This window comes from Lissotriton helveticus, chromosome 12, assembly GCF_964261635.1.
Source record: "Lissotriton helveticus chromosome 12, aLisHel1.1, whole genome shotgun sequence".
In the NCBI taxonomy this organism is placed as follows: domain Eukaryota; kingdom Metazoa; phylum Chordata; class Amphibia; order Caudata; family Salamandridae; genus Lissotriton; species Lissotriton helveticus.
In genome coordinates this window covers 81,170,989-81,189,936 of record NC_136073.1, presented here as the reverse complement: position 1 = coordinate 81,189,936, position 18,948 = coordinate 81,170,989, and the positions used below count along the sequence as shown (strand labels likewise).

General features: G+C 41.5%; 1 protein-coding gene across 1 annotated transcript in view; it reads right to left on the bottom strand.

Annotated features, from left to right (window-relative positions):
* LOC144797869 (extracellular calcium-sensing receptor-like) overlaps positions 1–18,464 on the bottom strand; it is a 197,674-nt gene extending 179,210 nt beyond the window's left edge. Inside the window, exons 1-2 of the mRNA XM_078668671.1 lie at positions 18,226–18,464; positions 2,148–2,439 (exon numbers count right to left, since the gene is read on the bottom strand). Coding sequence (XP_078524797.1) covers positions 2,148–2,439; positions 18,226–18,464 — 531 coding nt within the window. The remainder of the gene's footprint in view (positions 1–2,147; positions 2,440–18,225) is intronic.
* Positions 18,465–18,948: the final 484 nt, after the last annotated feature.

The window sequence follows — 18,948 nt, the reverse complement described above, 5'->3', positions numbered from 1 at the left end:
TAGCGGCTTAAACGTACAGATTACTCACAAGATGCCTTGCTAAACGCGCGCCTTCAGGAATCTTCCCTCCAAACCAACTCGTTATTCTTGGCTCTCTTTCTGAACCCATCATGACATTTCCTTCTTAAGCGAAAAACGAACCAAAGCACAATCGAAATGAATTACTGAAAGCACATTACTGTAAGCACACAAAACCCAAATACATACACCTTTAAACATACTGGAGTGCTGGTGCACGGGAAAGGGGTGGGTTTTTTCAGAACCTAATCGGAAGGCTTCTGCCTACGATGAGGGGATCATGACACCTGCTAAGTGAATTTCCTCCCATAGGATAACATGGGTGATTCTATGTGAAAAAGTTTTTAAGTGTCAACTTTTAAAATACAATATTATTCCTTAAAAAATTACTACTGTAACCAAAATGCTTTTACTCAACTGTTTACAGGAGATGTCCCAGGACTGAATCTAGGATCTAGTCTTGTGGTTAGAAAAGTAATCCATAAAGTAACTAACTGCATTTAACTAGAAATTCACATTGAGCTCAATGTTGCATTGTGTTTGAAATTGTGTTGTCCATAGGTTTCAGACATGTTATAGTTAGGAATTAGCATTTAAAAAACCTTAGAAATTCACTGAAAAAACCATAGGTTTTAGGGGTGTGGACATTTCACTCGTAGAAAACCATTGAAATTTCTCCGTTATAGTTAGTTGTACTAACTATAACTCGCACACCCGCAATCCACTGCTGATGATGTCACATTTTACATCATTCATGACATGGTCAGTGACATCACTGATGACATCACTGCAAAGTCCCCCTGCGTGGCTTTGCATGTTCTCATAGATATGGAGTAGGACAAAGCAGATAAAGTCACTGCGTTGTCCTACTCTGTCAAGTAGGCTTTCCATGGGCCTTGTGGTGAGTGTTCCCATGCAATCCCATGGATTTTGACTCTGCCCCAGATTTACAAAATCATGTAAACCTGGGGCAGCACTAAAACCTTACGCTCCCCACAGCAGGCGTAACGAGGAGAAATGTTTTCATTTCTCCTTGTTTTTTCCTCTTTCCAAGTGTGCTGCATTCTACAGCTCACATTGAAAGAGAAAACCCCCAATTGGGATTGTTTTTGTACTGGAAGGTGCCCCTTACTGCACAAAAACAATCCTGGCTACATTGGTGCTAGGCAGCAATTTGTGTGCCAACGCAAGGGGAAAGGGCAGGTATGCACCATATTTCACAAATAAGGTGCATTCCTGCCCTTTCACATTGGCATAGAGCAGCGCAGCAAGAATACTTGTGGTGCTGCCCTATGCAAATTCCTCATAAATTAGTCCCTTTGGGGCATATTATCAAGGGGGTTTATCTCCGCTTTTTTGGCTTTAAAAGCCAAGAAAGCGGAGATAAAATTATCTCCCTATTACCTAGCTGTCGCTAACACCAGTTAGCGACAGCTAGTAGGAGATAGCGACCATCTTGGGCCCCACTTTGCATGTCAGTGATATTTATCCGTGCAAAGTGGGCGTGCCAAGATGTTAGCGACTGGAAACAGTCGCTAACATCGCTATCTTCTATTAGCAACTTTTGGAGATATTCGCGCTAAGCGCGAATATCTCCAAAAGCTAACACCTGCCCCTGAGCAGTTCTTAGCCATGTTATGCAATGGGAGGTGGATAACATGGTTAAGAGCATTAGCTCGGTAATGCATGAATATCGCTGACTTTTCAGCGATATTCATGCATTGCGGCCGTTTTTTATCGCATTTGCGATAAACCTTGGTAATACCAAGGTTTATCTGCGGTAAAAATCGCCGCAGCTTAGCGGTAACATTTTCTCTCTAACCAAGCAATAGCGATAATTATCGCTATTGCTTGGTAATATGCCCCTTTGTTTTTAGCCACATCTTTGACCACGCCCCGATGCTCACAGACCTTTAGTTTGATAAACACTGTTTAATATTAGTTCCCCTCTGTAAAAACGATTTGCTGTAGGAATTGGGGGTGTTTATGGTTGGCAATAGTTGTCAATGATGAGGAATACCAAGTTCTAGAATTTTTTGTCAGAAGGGGTCCTCACTCCTAAAAAGTTTTGACAGGGGGTCTCAGCATCAAAAAGTTTGAAGACCTCTGCCTTAATGTTAATGTCTTACCTGTGGATATCTGTATAGGCCCAGTATGCGTGCAAAACTAATTGAGTTTGTGGATCCAGAATCACCAATGATAACTGCTGGTGGTGAACTCCTCCGGCATTGAAAGTTTGGAATGGGGTCCTCATGTCCTGATAGAATCCATAGAGTTCCTTTCAGTGATCGCTGGAGCATCGCACAAGTGTCATAGATCTGGAATCCCAGGGTAATGTTGGGTAAAATGTTTGGGTTGTTGTTTATCTCTTCAATGGCAAACAGCATTGCCTGCACCATCTGGTAATTCAGGAGTCCAAACCTGGAATATGCAGAGTTTACTAGCATGTTATATATTCAGCAGTTATGAAATGGAAAAGTACCAAAGAAAAGGACATTGTTGAAATAATTTCTAGCTCCTATTTTACAGCCATGTATAAATAACAATATATATTTGAGTGCAAAGCAAGCTGGTAAGGATCATTACTGTTTCTTCTGCATCAGCAGCATAGAGAAATGTACTCACAATTTTTCTTAAATGTGCTTCATTTACCATAACCAAAAGGAGCTAACAGATCTTTTCACACCCAAAAGAACTTGCTTTCACTGATTACCATATTTGCTAACTTTTTGGGCTGATTAATGCACGATACTCTGTCATATGGCCCTTGGTGCCTTTTTACCATTTTTCTTAGTGCAGAATGTAGCATCCTCAAGAGTCATCTTTTAAGTGAAGCTGTTCTGGGAATGGCCAAGGACATCATCAAGACAGATGTGTAACAGAAGGCTGCCATACTGGTGCTCCGTTGTATTTGATAATTATCTTCCTCATCTGCTCCCAAACTGTTGGCTTTGGTGTGGAGTCGCACAGCAAAGATTTCCTGGACGGGGGGTTCCCATTGCGATTTTCAGTGACAGCGCTTGTGACTAGGCAAGATGGCTTGCCTTCAGGCCATTCCCCGAGGAGTCCATGTGTAATGAGCTGATTGGAGTGGAGGACACGTAGAAGAGCAGCCCTGCTCACACTTCTGCAGCAGGTCAGGCTCTGCCAGTTTTACATGCCTTGCTTTGAGGTCAATTTATGTAGCAGTCACAGAGTGTGGGCTGGTGTAAAAAAACGGTTATTCATTGAGGGTGGCTAAAACCCTTCTCAAGGAACAGCCACAGTGTTTGTCAGGGTGGACCACAAAACTCACTAAACTTACCTGTGTTTAACCTTCTGGTAGTTTGGCACAAAAGCAGTCAGGCTTAACTTAGAGGAACTGTGTTAAGTATTTATTCAGCAAACAAAATGCAATAAAGTGAAAAAACAACACAAAAAATTCCAAACCAATTTAGGAAAATATAGAAAATGTAGATAAATAAAATGAAATTTAATGAGAGGAACTGGAGTTATGAATTTTTAAAGCTTTTAGTGAAAACTAGCACTTAAAATAACAAAGCATCAATCACACGCATCTAGTCTCACAAGAGCATGTCAAAATCAAAAGTTATGGCCGACTGTGATGAGGGGGCATTTCGGATACATGAGGTGGTTTGGGCCCGATCTCAGCTTACCTTCAGTCCTCAAAGAAATTTTGAAGAGAGTTTGCTGAGAAGGTAATGCTCAGTGGGGAAAGGCAGCCAATGGTATCCAAAGAGGAGACATCATCATCAGGGAGCCACTGGTCGAAGTCATGGTAAAGATTTCTGCACTCATACTTTGTCACTTTTTTAAAATCAAACATTTCCAGCAGAACGGAGCTGCAGGCTATAGCCGATGAAGGCTCCAAGAGGCCCACCTGAACAGGATATGCTGCTGCCGAGAATGTCTGGGTCTGCTGTTGGTTCTCAGGCCACTTTTTGGAGAAGAAGCACCTTCAAGGTATCTGGAGCTTGTTATATCCCTATAGCCCACAGAAGAGCCGAGTGGACTAGCCCTTGGAGTCACTCTGATAGTTATGGGCTCAAGTAGCTATGCAGGCCTCACACAGCAATGCAGGCCTCTGAGAAAACAAGGCAACCTTCCAGCAGTATAGCTGTCCTCTGGTACTAGCAGGACAGTCTTCTCAGATACAAAGCAGGCCTTGAGCACCAAGACAGACCTTTAAAGTACAAGACAGTTTTTCAAGTGGGGTTCAGGAGTATATTAAAAAGTTGGTCTGAAGGTCCAATATTTATACCTGGTGCAACCCTTTGAAGTGGAGAATATTTCTAGCCCCCCCCACATCTGAATCCATAAGGATTCTTCCCTAAATGCCAAGGTTCCTAGAAGTCTGTGGTGGCAAAAGGTTGGTATCAATTTGCTTTGTGTGTGTTTGCTAGAACCAACCCTTTGAAATCTAAGTGGCGCTTTTAGCAGCTCTGCTCCACCCCTCCTGCCAACACCTTATCCCCATTGTCCCACTTTCAAGGCACAGGCTGCAGGCACCAGCTGGTTAGGACAAGAAAATGCCAAATTTCTAAAATGTGTTTTCAGGAGCAGAGCTTGGGCCAATAATGTGTGAGCAAGGATAGGCCACAATAAACTATGACAAAACTGCAATTGCCAGTGCTGATGATCCTTTCACACATTAAATTTTACTCTTTGTGATTGCGCAAATGAATTCCTGCTACCACTGTTTATTTTCTTTATATTCATAAAACATTAAATATTTTTACGACAACACAACCATAGACAGTTGACCAACAAACATGGAAAGCACTACATAAAAAAGCATATGACTTGTACATGAAACGTTTAATAAACAAGATACTTCAAATTTTTATATAGACAAAAATAAAACCTGTATCCTGGCTCTGAATTTGACAACCCACTGGGCGTAAAAAACATGGATGAATCTTTAATGCCATTCTTTCTCTTTATTCCATATGCACTAGTGAACCCCTGAAAATGTGCTCTCTGCTGTTTAAACACTGACAATGTGTTTCAAATCAAATGTTACTTGGGGGTTCTCCTCAGGACTGCTGGAAACTCAATGTGAACTATTGAATGGATAACTGGGTCTTGTGATTCTCTCTTGTTTATGTACATTCTGAGAGCATTAATTCCAAATGGCTGAAGACCCACTGACATCTGTGGGGGATCAGTCTTTTTCTGTGAACCGGGAAGATGCTGATCTGTCCCTGAAGCCTTTCACTGGATACTTTCAATTTAACTGTGCATGCCACTTGGTCTGATTTTTTACATGTAATAAGTCCATGTCATTTAATGAAGCCTTTCACCTGAGAATGTCGGTTTAACTGTGAATGCTGCTCGGTCAGTTTCGCCCCAGCTGGATCTCTTTTTCTATGAAAACTTGTAATATGGAGCATGAGGCAATCAGGTAGGTAAGGTGTACACAAATACATTGAATGTGTGAAAGGATCGTCAGCGCTGGCAATCGCAGTTTTGTCCTAACTTTCTAAAAGTGATATTTTGAGAATTGTGACTCAAAATCCAACTTTACCATTAAAGAGGATTTTCAATTACAATTTTTTAGAGGCCAAAGATGACATTTCTACCTGTTCCCAAACTAAGGTCAGTTTTTATCAAATGTTGTGAGATAACCCAAAGATATCTTATGAGAGAGGTAGGCCCTGCAGAAGTCTAAAACTAATTTAATATTTTTTCACTACCAGGACGTGCAAAACTTAAAAGTACATGTCCACTTTTTTAAATACATTGCACATTGCACATTGCCCTATGGGCTGTTTAGCGCTCACCTTATGGGTAACCTATGTATTAAAATGGAAGGTTAAGCTTGGCAAAAGGTTTATTTTGTCAGGTTGAAATGGCATTATAAAAAACCTCCCTAAGACCACAATGGTAGGCCTGAGACATGTTTTAAAGGGCTACGTAAATGGATGACACAAAACATGCTACTGCCCTCTGCAACTCATCTATCCCTTTGGCTAAGCCCTCTGATACCAGTATAGTGCCGACTCTGTGTCGATGGTGAAGAGAATATAGTACACCTTATTACTCTTTGTAGGGAACTACTACAAGAATGCCGGACCCTCCTAAGACCGCTTTTTAACAAAAACGGGATACGGTCTTGCAGGCATGCAGTGCTGGCATGCTTCTTCGACGACGATGTCCAACTGAGCTGCCGGATGATAAGATTCCTTGTAGTCACCGAAGCTCGCCTTAACATACTGAAAGAATGCCCAAAGGGTAACAGCGGCCTGGATGCAGAGCGGAACATAGCTCCATAATCCTCCCTGCGAAGGCTCCTGCTCGCACCAGTGAAGAAATAGGAAGTACAGCTTCAGCACTAGGCACATTTATTGACTTGACTAGGCACATTTCCTGTACTCTAAAAGGTCAAAGTAATCTTGTGGGAACAAGGTTCTAGCTGAAAAATTGGACCTTACTGATTATCACTGTTCCAAATTATTTCACCTGAAGAGTCAACATCACCAATCTCAAAAACTATGCCAGCATTACTCAGATGCTTCCCCGAAACTCCCACTCTCTGATCAACTGTCTCTGCATTTCATTTAAAGACACTTTTAGGAATTACTCTGTTCTAATGGGTGTTCGTCTGTATTACAGGTTTTAATCATTTGTTGGACTGAAATGAAGTTTAAGATCATGAGGTGTACTACCCCATGCCGCATCTTTGTATTATAAGTTTTTAATAATTAGCCGGATAGAAATGGAGAACAAGCAAGCTCAACCCACGCCGGGGCCAACCTATGATGCCCCACACCCACCCTTGATGCAGTTTATGCACTACGTACTTTTTGGCACAGCAGCACACAGTTATTGATCACTCTTACTGTTGCCACGGCTCTAAGTACTTTCACTGGTTTACTCTTACATTGTTACCGGCAGTCTGAATAAGACCAAGGCCAAGCATACGATTAAGAGGCTGATTGGCCTGGCAATGTTGCTAATTACAGGCCTGTAATAGCTGCTAGACCTGTCCCCTAACCCATGCCAGTCCTAACTTGCCACAAATTCTAGCTTTTAGAAATATTTGCATACTAAGTACACCACACATTTTACGGTAATTCCCAAGTACGAATTTTAACTATAACCTAGCTCTCTTGACTACATTCTTTAAGGTAATATTGCATATACAGACCTGGTTAACTGTTCCTAAGACCAGTATAACACCACATGCGCCCTGAGTAACACAATCATTTGCCACTGCTCCCAGGTTGCCTGGCCATGGCTCCAAGCCCCTAGCACACATGGCACTTTACTCCCTTCCTAACACACTCTGCTGCGTAGAAAGCACAGATAGGATTGGGCTAGCTTTTAGGTTAATTTTATGTTCATAAACTACTAACGACATTTTAATAGCATTTATTTTGTATTCTTAAAAGTGTTTTTTACAGATGAACTGCCAAAACACTAATGTAATTTGTTATGTTCTCTTTTTCGCACGAAACTGTGTAAAATGATGATTGCTTGTAATGGTTTTAATTAACTGCACAATAAAATGTACTTACTTACTTGAAGGTAAAATGTATCATTATATAGGAAGTAGTTGTTACTTAGGGAATTCCAAGGAGGTCCATAATGAAATCAGAGGGGATGCAGTTGGGTCTGGGGCGGGTGTCTAGGAGGTGTTCAATGACTGCTAGACCTGCAGTGTGGGGGATGTTGGTGTATGGAGATTTAATGTCCAAACCGACCATGAGGTCAGTTTGGTCATTGTAAGGTCCGTCTTCAATTATATTGATCAGATGTGTGCTGTCACGGCTAAAAGTATCAGTGAGGGAAACAAATTATTTAAGGATGACAGAAATATATTTGCCAAGGGGTTCCAGGATGGAGCCACAGCCCAAAATTATAGGTCGACCAGGTGGTTCGGTGGAGTTTTTGTGGATTTTGGGAAGGACGTAGACAACTGATGTTCTGACGTGTGGGTTGTTGAGGAAGATGTGTTCTTTTTTGGTAATGATGTCTGATAGTAAGGGTGGGTTGGCAATGTCCTGTATTTGTCTGCGGGTGTTGGGCAGGGGGTCTGATGTGAGGGTGCGATAGTGTGAGGTATTGGCAAGTTGTGTCATGATTTCAGCTTCATATTTCTCAGTGTCCAGTATCACCACCTTTATTGGCTGATTTGATGATTATGTGTTGTTTGTAACATAGGTTGTTTAGGGCTATTTTCTCACTAAGTGGGAGCTTGTAAGTTACAAATTCGGAATTTTATTATATGTCTTTGATTTCATGAAGTACCAGTATTTTAATTGCTGCTCATAGGGTTTGTTTGTATCTGGTTTGTTTGAGAAGAATTGTTTGAGTCTGATATGATAAAAGAACAAAAGGAGGTCCTCCTGGCGTTTGAAAAAACTGCTATGGTCCACCGGCACGAAGGGCAGACCTTTACTTAGGTGAGGATATGTTTCGATAGGTTGAATATGGGAATGGAAGTTGTATTAGGGGGGTTGACAGGATCAGGAACAATTTTGGGGATAGCAACCTCATTAATTTGTGTGTTTACTGCTGGGGCCCCACTGGTAAAACTTGCAGCGGGTCTGGTGTTTGCCTGGGTACTGCTACTGATAATTGGGTCTCGTTCTGCCCCTGCCCCGTCTGCGGTTCACCCCTAAAAAACTAGCAGGTAGGAGTGGGGGTGGGTGAGATCTATTCAGGTTGTGTTCTGTGCTAGGACCTTCACCAGGGTCTGAGTCTTCAATGGAGGTATTGGACGAGTCCGAGAAAGTGATAGTCTGATTGTTCCTATACCTGCCCCAAATCTTATCTCTGGGGGCTGGTAAGTAGTGTTATAGAAGGTATCGAGTAGATAAGGATATGTTGTTTCTTTATGGTAGTTTTTTATGTCTTTTTGTATTTTATTTATTTTTTTATTTTATTCTGCTCGAAGGTGTTAACGGTGGCAATTTCAGCTATTTCTTCAAGTTCTCTATGGCCATGTTCGATGGCTGTATCAATGCCCAAAATCATTGAATGTCTCAAGCAGGTGGTAGACAGATGGCTAAAACCGATTCAAAACTTGGAGTCTTGTGTGAATATGGCTGGGATGTTGAGGATCTGTAACCCTATAGGTACTACGTCGGAATTTAGGTATTCCATTAGCATGCGGGCATGGAGGTCAGTTTGGCTCTGTTTTTTCTTCAGTTTCCTAAGTTTATCCAGTAGTAGTTTTTTGTTAGTTTTTATTTATTATGTTTTGGAACTCCAAAGAGGTCCACATAAAACGAAAAAAAAAGAAAAATAAACATGTATATAATACAAGATACTCAAGAAAAATACAACCAATCACTTGACAACATTTTTAACTAATACTATGTGCTCAATCAACACTATTAAATGAGACCTTCTAATAGATATTTAAAAAACATTTAAAGAAATTAAAAATGTTAAAACAAAACATTGCATTAGGGGGATTATATAAAGCTCTCAAGAAGGAATTGGCAGTGAGAATATTCAATTTCAAACAAATTTGTCTAAACCACTTACGGCGAAATAAGCGAAGTGCGGGACATACAAAAAGAACATGAATAAAATCTTGAGTAGACAGATTGCAAAGATTGCAGGTTGCAGGACAACCGTACCACTTAGCCATAAGTTTATTAAGGGGGAGTAGATCCTGCCTTAAAAGAAGCCAGAAACGCCTTATACCATGCGGTATATTCCAGGCGACAAAGGGTTGCATGCGTTTTAATACGCATGTATCAATAAGGGGGGATACATTTTTCTTAGCAAGTATGAATTCCCTATCCAGCTTAAAGCTGAGTTCCCACGAGGCCTGTTTCAAAAGAGATTTTAGCTGAGCGGCGGATAGGGTGAAAAGAGAGCTCTCCTTCAATTGTAAAAGTTCAACAGCTTTCCTAAAGTTCTTTACAAGAGAGGAGAACGCCCTAAAAATACCCAACAATTCCAACTTCATTAGATGTCTCAGAGTACCCACCTCCCCTCTGGCCAAGCAGGTTACCCAACGCACCAACCCTGCCAACCCTTGCACCCAACTACTGCGGATGCCAAACTCAAGTCTTAGAGATGCCACTGAGCAAGAAGTATTAGTAGAGGCTAAAAACCTTAAGACTTTTCCTTCTACAACATGTAAAAAGCCCCATTGCCCTATATCAACCATTTCGATTCCGTACAGGAGGGAAGACGGTATTTTAGCCCTGAAGACCTCTAGCATATGAGGAAAGTGTCTTCTCCCAGTGGCAGAATATAATACATTTAAACTTTTACCCTGAGACAAGGCCTTACGAGCGTTGTTATCAATGTGGGCCTTGTCGCTTAGGTTGTCAGATAGTATTTTCCTCAGAAAGACATAGGAGTTAACCACCTCCAGTTTATGTCCACCTACAGACCAGCCAAATTTCTCATATTTTGTTTTTTTCCTCCCTGAAATACTCATGATTTGACTTTTGGTCGTATTTATCTTTAAATATTGGAATTCTGAGAAGAGGTGCAAGGCATGCAGACGATTATTTAACCCCTTGGGTGTAAGGTCTAGTATAAGAATATCATCCGCATAGAGCAAACAAGAAATGGTGGATCCCCCTAAAGACGGAGCGATACCTTCACAAGCTGATAAAGACCTAGGGAGATCAGAAATATATAAGGAAAAGAGCAGAGGTGCCAAAAGACAACCCTGCTTTAATCCATTAATAGTCGGGATAATTTGGGATAACCCCCTTTCCCCACCTTGTAGTACTTGGCACCAAGTATCAGAATGAAGGGCCTTAACCAGATCTAACAGGAGGGGAGGCATACCCAGAGCTTCCAACTTTCTCCACAGCAACGGCCGATCCACCTTTTCGAATGCTGTGGAGAAATCAATAAATGCAGCATATATTCTTCCTCCTCGTACCCTAACATATTTATCACAGATTATCTGGAGAACGGTAAGGTTATCCAGTGTACCATGGCCCTTGCAAAAACCTGTCTGTTCTAAAGGTAAAATATGATTCCTCTCCACCCAATCATTTATAGAATATAGGAGACATTTGGAAAAAATGTTGCCGATTGCATCAAGAAGGGCTATTTGGCGATAATTCTTAGGATTATTCCTATCTCCCTTCTTGAACAAAGGCACCAAAATGCTCCCTTTCCAAGAGGGGGGGACAGATTTATTCAAGAAGCAGAATCTAAATAAAATGAACAAAATTTTGCTCCAAGAAACAGGGTCCTGTTTCAGGACAGATATGGGGAGTTCATCGGGCCCCAATGCACCTGAAAGACGGAGTTCTTTTATAGCCTATTCAATGGTTTTCTCGGACGGGAAATCTATTAAGGTATCGCTATCATAGCAGAGGCTCAAATTCACGTCCGCAGGCCCATTGCTGGCATATAAATTTACAATATAATTTACCCAGGTTTGCTCACATATGTGAATAGGGTGAGGCCTGACTCTTGTTCCACAACCCCCCCCATTATGGACCAGAACAGTCTAGCATGCCCGTTCACTGCGGCCTCCCGCAGGTTAATCCAGAGAGAATCCTCTTTTTCTTTTTTTATTTTCATCTTGACCCTTCGTCTCCTTCTTTTTAAGATGGTTATTTGTCGGTATCTTTCAGGGGATCTGGACAAGTATTGTTTCCTCACCAGTTTATTTATTTCCTTATTTAGGGAAATGACCGAGCAAGGGAATGTGGGCTTTTTTTTGATTGAGTTGGATTTTCTTGCAACCAAAGTGATCCTCTTCATAAAAGACTCGAAAGATGACAGTTCGGCCCCTGGCCAATTATGAAGATCACTGAGTGTTTTATCTAAAAGATTTCCTAGACTCTCCATGGCTTTTGAGTTCCAAAAGCATCTTCCGGTTTTAGCCCCAAAATTGATTAGATCGCCATTCAGAGTTCAAGGGTCAGCCGGGGGTGGGAATAAAGAAAGTGTTAAGACAATTACATTATGATCACTAAAAGGAGTATGTGAGATTACTAGATCTTGTAAAAGGTGGAAAAAACAATACTCAACAATTATGTAATCCAATATCGACTCACTATTGTGAGATTTGTGCGTAAAAAGAGCCGGAGTATCTGAGGGGAGCCTTCCATTCACTATAATACCCTCGAATTCAGATAATTCATTCAACAGCAGTTTCCCTCTCTTGTTTGTTCTAATTTTATCAGGAAAAAGTGCTTGTGGGATCTGAAAGTATTCCTCTTTGAGCCTGTTTCTAAATAGTTCCAAGCTTAGATTAGAAATCTTACAATTAAGATCACCCAGTAAAATTACCTGTGGTGAGGGAACTGTTTTCTTAATTTGTTTAATGAAGGCAATAACTTGTTTTAACACTCCATTATAACAGTCGTCAGGGGGAATATATGCATTTACCAATACCAAGGACTGAATCTTTTCCAGATTGTCAAAATGAAATAATGTCACTGCCTGGAAAGGGTTACTGGGATGTAAGTGATGTGAGTATTTCCACTTTATCCGATTAGATAATAGGCAAGCAATTCCCCCTTTAGCGTGACCCCTCTTTGAGGCAACAGCCCCTCCTTCCAAAACGATGTAATCCCTATCCACTGACAATTTATCCACACACCACATCCAGTAGTACACTAGAGGTATTTGGAGCTGGTGGTAGGGGGGTGGAAGAGTGAGAGAGCAGTGAAGGGCCGCTGAGAATACGTTTGATATAGTTATCCTAATAGGTAAGGATCTCCCTAGAGGACATAGTGTGTAGATTAGCTACATATAATGTGTCATAAAGATGACTAAAATATACAAGAATACTCTCGCAACCCAGCGGTTGCTCAATAACATAGAATCGCGAAACTGGAGTATACCTGTTAACCCAGTTGAGACCCGGGTAGTTTATACGAACAAGGTCAAAGCAAGCCAAACCTGCCTTGTACAGAATCACTATGGTGTTGTTGACCTTAAAGTCTCCTGTATTATTACTTTTTTTTGCGCCGTCCTCGCTGTTTTTTTACCTTATTGTGTCACTGCACCATTCACTGTCGCAAGCACAGTATGTGCACACCTACTTTTGGGTTACTTAAGCATACATTGTATTGTAGTGATGATATAACGACTTGCAAAAAGGAATTTAACTTATCCTCACTCACTTCATGTGGTCTCCCTTCTTTCCTCTCCTGTTGATTGAATTATTTTTATGTATTTGTCCTCTAAATGTCCACCGGTTGAGACGTTGTTCCTTGTTCATATTCGAATAACAACTGCCACTGAAAGAGGAGTGTCTTCAACTCTTTCCTAAATTGGAGCAGTGGTAGGGCAGTCCTGATGGAGATGGGGATGTTCTTCCAGATCGTAAGAGCATAGATGGAAAAGGCCTACTGCCTAAAATCTTCTGGACACCTTTTCTGTAGTCACAAAAATGTCGGGCATAGTAACTAAAATTTGATGCAATGCAACCAAGGAAGTGAAGTTCCTGCACTGCATTGTGTGAAGGGTTGAGAGCAAAATTGTCTTATATTTTCAAAAACAAGCCACAATTCTGCTCTTTCCTAGTGCTGGCCCACCTTTAGCCTCCTACCACCAATGCAGGCATCCTTAATATTCTGGTTGTGGGTGGCAATTACAGGCACGCTTCAAAAGTGGTGCTCGAACAATTTTCAGAGTGAGAATGCTGCCATCAATGTTACATCATTGAATTCATAGGGATTGTGAGAACTCCAAGTGTCAAACAAAGAACAAGTGCAGCAAATGAGTTTCTTCCATTCTGCAGGCGAGTGATACAAGTATAGTGTGTAGCTCATGGTGAATTTAGGAGCACACTATTGCAAATATATTTCTAAATCATGGTGTGATATTGCACGGTTGTATACAGAAACCACATTGTCTATTGATATAATCAATATATTGTCACAGACTTGCAGGTTTACTGATAAAATTGTATAGCACACAAACAAAATGTGGGACTAGGATTTTAAACAAATATTGATATTTTTTGCATCACCAAGAAAAGTGTCTTGATTTGTTTGGATCCTATTAAAATCTTTTGGGAATTATTTGTGCAATTCATTTACTGGCATTTAAATGTTGTTGTGTATTAAAATTAAAAGTGACATCCTACGGACTTTCCTTTCACATTCCCATTATTCCAGCAAGATCGTCACATTGTTCACTTGACAAAATCCTACCACTTTATAGTCATAGAAAAAAAAAAAAGTAAAAATGAATCTCCAAGTTAAAAGAATCAGAGGCAATTTGTCAGGAAACTTACCCTGACATTTGACTTCTGTCTTTGAACACACAGCACATGTGACAAGATAAAAACAAGCTGTAAAGGCCTTTTATCGCTCATTCACCATCTGAAATCCAGCATGGTTATTGCGGGGATACTTCACTCCCCCACCCCTCCATCCTACTTCCAGGGCCTATGCAGTCTATTCTGGTGCGACTCTTACAAAGATTAGAATCAGCAATTAACTTTGAAGGTAGCTTTAGTACAAAACGTATTTTACCTAAAACATACCTACATGTTTTCCCCATGCCAGTAAGTCTCATGAGTCTTTACATTTGGAGGCACCTGAAATTGCAACACAATTTCCTAATTTAGGTCTGGTCCCCCTTCCACTACTCATCGCCATGAGCTTAACTGAGAACAAAAGGCTTCTCCTCAAGTACCAGGGTGTGACCCAGGCTTGTTCTTCATAAGTGAATACTAGGCTCCCTACTCTGATTCTACTTTCAGGAATTTAATATTTCTCTTTTGCCAGGAGAATGAATGACAAAATAACCGTTAGCCTACAGGTAGAGAAAGACAGACTCAGGCAATCTCCTTGCCCATTATGCCCCAGTCCCCTCACATTTTAATCACTGCACGCTATACAACTGGCGACGAGGAATGTATGAGAAGGGAATAAGATAGTATAACAATATTGTTTCTTTTTCTGTAACCCAGGGAATACACAGAGGGTGATAAAGGCTATAGCAACAGGCAAAGTGACTTCCCCTGTGCCGTAGGGGCTGGGAAGATATTTCACGTGGGAGTACTTCCTCCAGTGTTTTACCACTAAACCACAAAAAATACTCCACGACAATGTGAACGAGGTCCACGATCTTAACTAAGTTGAGAGAGGGATGGCACTAAGTGAAGACATGAATCTGTACCCACTAGAGAGTGGAGAAGGAAAGGATTCCTTTTGTTTTAGTTACCCTCATACACCCTAGTGGTGTCATGCTTCATCATCGGTCACCCTGATGCCTAGAAGTCAGGGTGGGCTTGACCATATTCCAGGGAGCTCTTATTGAGATTTGGCCAGGGAGAGTATAAAGATTAAAAAACCTCAGACAGATCCCGGTGTCCCTTTATTAGTGGATCTGTCAGGGATATTAAAAAGTTAATAAAAAGGGTCAGTGGGAATATTATGGTCCTAGGACTTTAATGCAAACATGTTTCAGTTTAGTGTAGGCCAGAAAGGTCCCAGACTTTCTTCAGGGCGCAGAAACGACTCCTCCCTGAAAAAAGCAGTAGATAGCTGCTCCTTAGAATCAAGTGAACAGATAATTTATCTGATATTACACTCTTATCTTCATCTGTAAAGACAAGAAAAAAGACACAACATAGAAATCATAGTGTATCATAATGTCAACAACACTTAGCTTCCTAAGAGTTTGTGCTAGCCAATGCATCCGTGTTAATGTGCAGTACACAACAGTCAACACACCAATTTGATATGTGAACATAATACAATATAATATTACCACAGCCGACTAGGTGGTGAATACAGTGTGGTGGCGACATTTCTCACATTCTGTCGCTATCCACGTACTTGTGCGTGCTCAGTCTCTGTTAAATATGCTCGTGTCACTCATATCAAACCAGTCATCGTGGTTAACCATATACTCAATACATCCATCCATAGTATTCCCTCTTACCCCTCTTTGGGAGAGAAACTGCATCACTGGGGGCCTCAGGAGGTCATGGGGTCGCCTTTTAGTCACACACTGCATGGTTAACAGCAGAGGAGATGCCAAAATGGTAGAAAACAATTGCCCAATAGGAAGAGAAAAGAACATAAAAATGGCGAAATTATTGCCCAACACAATTTCTGCGAACCCAAGGCACTTGTCGACAGGCCATATCTCCTTAAGGGAACGCGAATGTGCACTGTCAAAATGTAACAGGCTATTTCGGTCAGTTGGCTTAGTGCAAAGTGTGCTGACCAATGTACCTCCCCTAGCCTTAAGAGTGATATCTAGAGCAGAAACTTTCTTGCTGTTCATGGCCATGGTGAAGCGGAGGTGTGTGTTAAGTTGATTCTGTCGCTCTAGGTACGTGTTGTAGAAGCTGCTCATGTCGCTGCTAATTCTGTTGGGTAATCATTTCGCCATTTTTATGTTCTTTTCTCTTCCTATTGGGCAATTGTTTTCCTGCATCAGGGATGGCTGGAAGCCAGTTGGCAGCATCTGGAGAACGGCCGTGGAGTTTCATCCTGATTACTGCCCTCTACAGGGGGGGGGGGGGGGGGTCAGAGTTCAACTTTTAACCATTCAGTGAGCTTAGAATAGCTCTATTTTGCTATTAAAGCCAGCATTTGGAGGGAATTGTTTTATTTCAAGCACAAGCCAGTAAACCTCAAGCAACACGCTATATTGCATACGTAAAAGCATGATAACATTATGACCAGCCTTTCTTGTTTTGTGTTGCTTTTCTTACACAATAGTGCACTTCTAAAGGTCTCAAAATTTAATCAACCATACATATTGTTGGAGCCGTGCTTGCTGTGGCAGCCTCCTACACAGACCAGTGAACGCAATGTTGTCTGGTTAAATGAATATCTTGTTTTCAGTTTTGCTGATTAGGTGCTAATATAAGTGCACTTATTAGAGAGACTTAAATAACCCCTGATTTCCCCAGAGTTTACGGATTTCACACTTCTCAACAGAATTCCAGCAGAAAACAGAGACAGTGTGAATAAGGCACCAACATGGGGAAAACCCTGCTACTGTGCTGCTGCCGTTAACAAATATCCTCTCAGATTTGTGCTGACCGCCTGCAGGAAAAAAAATGATGTTTTCACATGAGTGTAAACACACTGACCAAAGCAGACAGAGTTTTTTTGCACAAACGAAGTGTTCGAGAAACACTGATTCTCCCAGACTAAATAGTAGGTTTATAAACAAGGAAATAATGCCATAAATGTAATAGCACTGACTGGTCATTGAATATTCATCCTTACAATACAACTGGAGTAAACCATCTTGGGGCGTGGGTGTTTTCTTAGCTTTAATTAAGTTGCATTAGAGAGCAAAAATATTACATTATAGAACGTGAAATACTAGGAACATTTAAATAGCAACAAAATACAACATGATAGAGCATCACAGCTCGACATGAAAAAGTAGCTATTAACAGAAGAAAATTGTCAAGGAACCAATATGCATGTTTACTTGCAGATTTAATATATGTGCTGTTCTTGGTGACTTTCACATCAGCAGACTTTGTAATTGAGGACTATGGTGGCTGAGGACTCGTGAGTAGTCAACAGTGCTGTTTGACATTGACGAGAGCTGGCCATGCACAGTACTAGGTCCCTGCACCACCATCTTACATTGCTGCTGTCACTGTTGTTATTCGTCAGAACATGGAGGGCTTTAGGGCTTCCGGGGTTCAGTTGATACAAGTATGTAAACACTGGGGCAGATTTACACGCCCCTTGAGCAGCCAGTATGTCACTTTTTGTGATGCACTGGCAGCGCATTTCTCGGCCCCATATTTACAAGGACAGGAAAACCCACCCTGCGTGGCTTTTTCTGTCCTTTTAAATACTGCCCCTTTACAGGCAACACTTTGCATTAAAGGGCCATTCCATAGGTGTTGCTGTGGGTGTTCCCACGCAACACCCATGGAACCAGACACATTTCAAGATGTACGAGGAATTGTAAACCTGGAAATGCGTCAGTATGCTACGCCACCCTGGGGATGGCGTAGCGAGGCTCAACGAGGAAAATGCGAAACAGGAAAATGCCTGTAGTGATTGTTTTCATGCAGGAAGGTGCCCCATGGCACAGGCATCCTTGCACCATGGTACAAGGGTGCCTGCGCCGGCGCATGGCAGCTGTTTGTGCGCCAGCGCAGGGGAGAGCACAGGAATGCGACATATCATTGTAAATATGTTGCATTCCTGTGCTCTGAAAGTTCTGCAGTGTGGTGCAGCTAAATGGCTTGTGGTGTCCCACTGTGGCACTTTCTGTGAATCTGCCCCTGTGTTCACTAGTGAGTAGTAATGGACTTACGTCTGGCACCGGGCTGGCTCAGGTTCTTCTTGGAAGTTGATCTCCTTCTGCACCACAGAAAAGTGGACCCAGAAATTCCCAGCGATCAAGATGTCTCCACTTCTTGAAAATCCACTCGTATTGCCTCTATTGAACTGGCACCCGGGCACCGTGCTGTGGGCAACAGACACTGGCATCAAGCAGGACAAGAGGAGGTGCACCACTGCACGTATGCCCAGAAGATTGTTGATGAAGGCCATCAATGTCATAACTCTGCTTGTGGGAAGAAATGTGTTGTCCATTTTTTTGATAAATATGTCATCTAAAACGCTGCTATATTGAAGTGTGTTTGTGGCATTAAAGTTGAGGGTACTAGTTTTACCTCTTGCTACGCCCGTATGCCTGCTCATAGCACGTTATTGCATCATCACATTCAACTCCTGGCAATTCTCATACAATGTTCTTACCAAACTAGAGGCAATGTGATGTACAAATGAATAGAAATGTATGTTATTATAAGAAATGTGTGAGTGGATGTCTTTGTGTGAGTGTATGTTAGTATTAGTATGAGTGTCTTTATATGTAAGTTCATGTGTGTTTATTAATTTTTCGCAGAAAAGGGTATTTTCTTCAGTGGGGGCTGTCATATAGAAGCTGCAACTTTCAATACAAAATTGTCACACTCTAAAAAGTGTACAGTCTAAAAAGTATTTCACTAATACTGTGTAGCTCTTCTGCCTCACA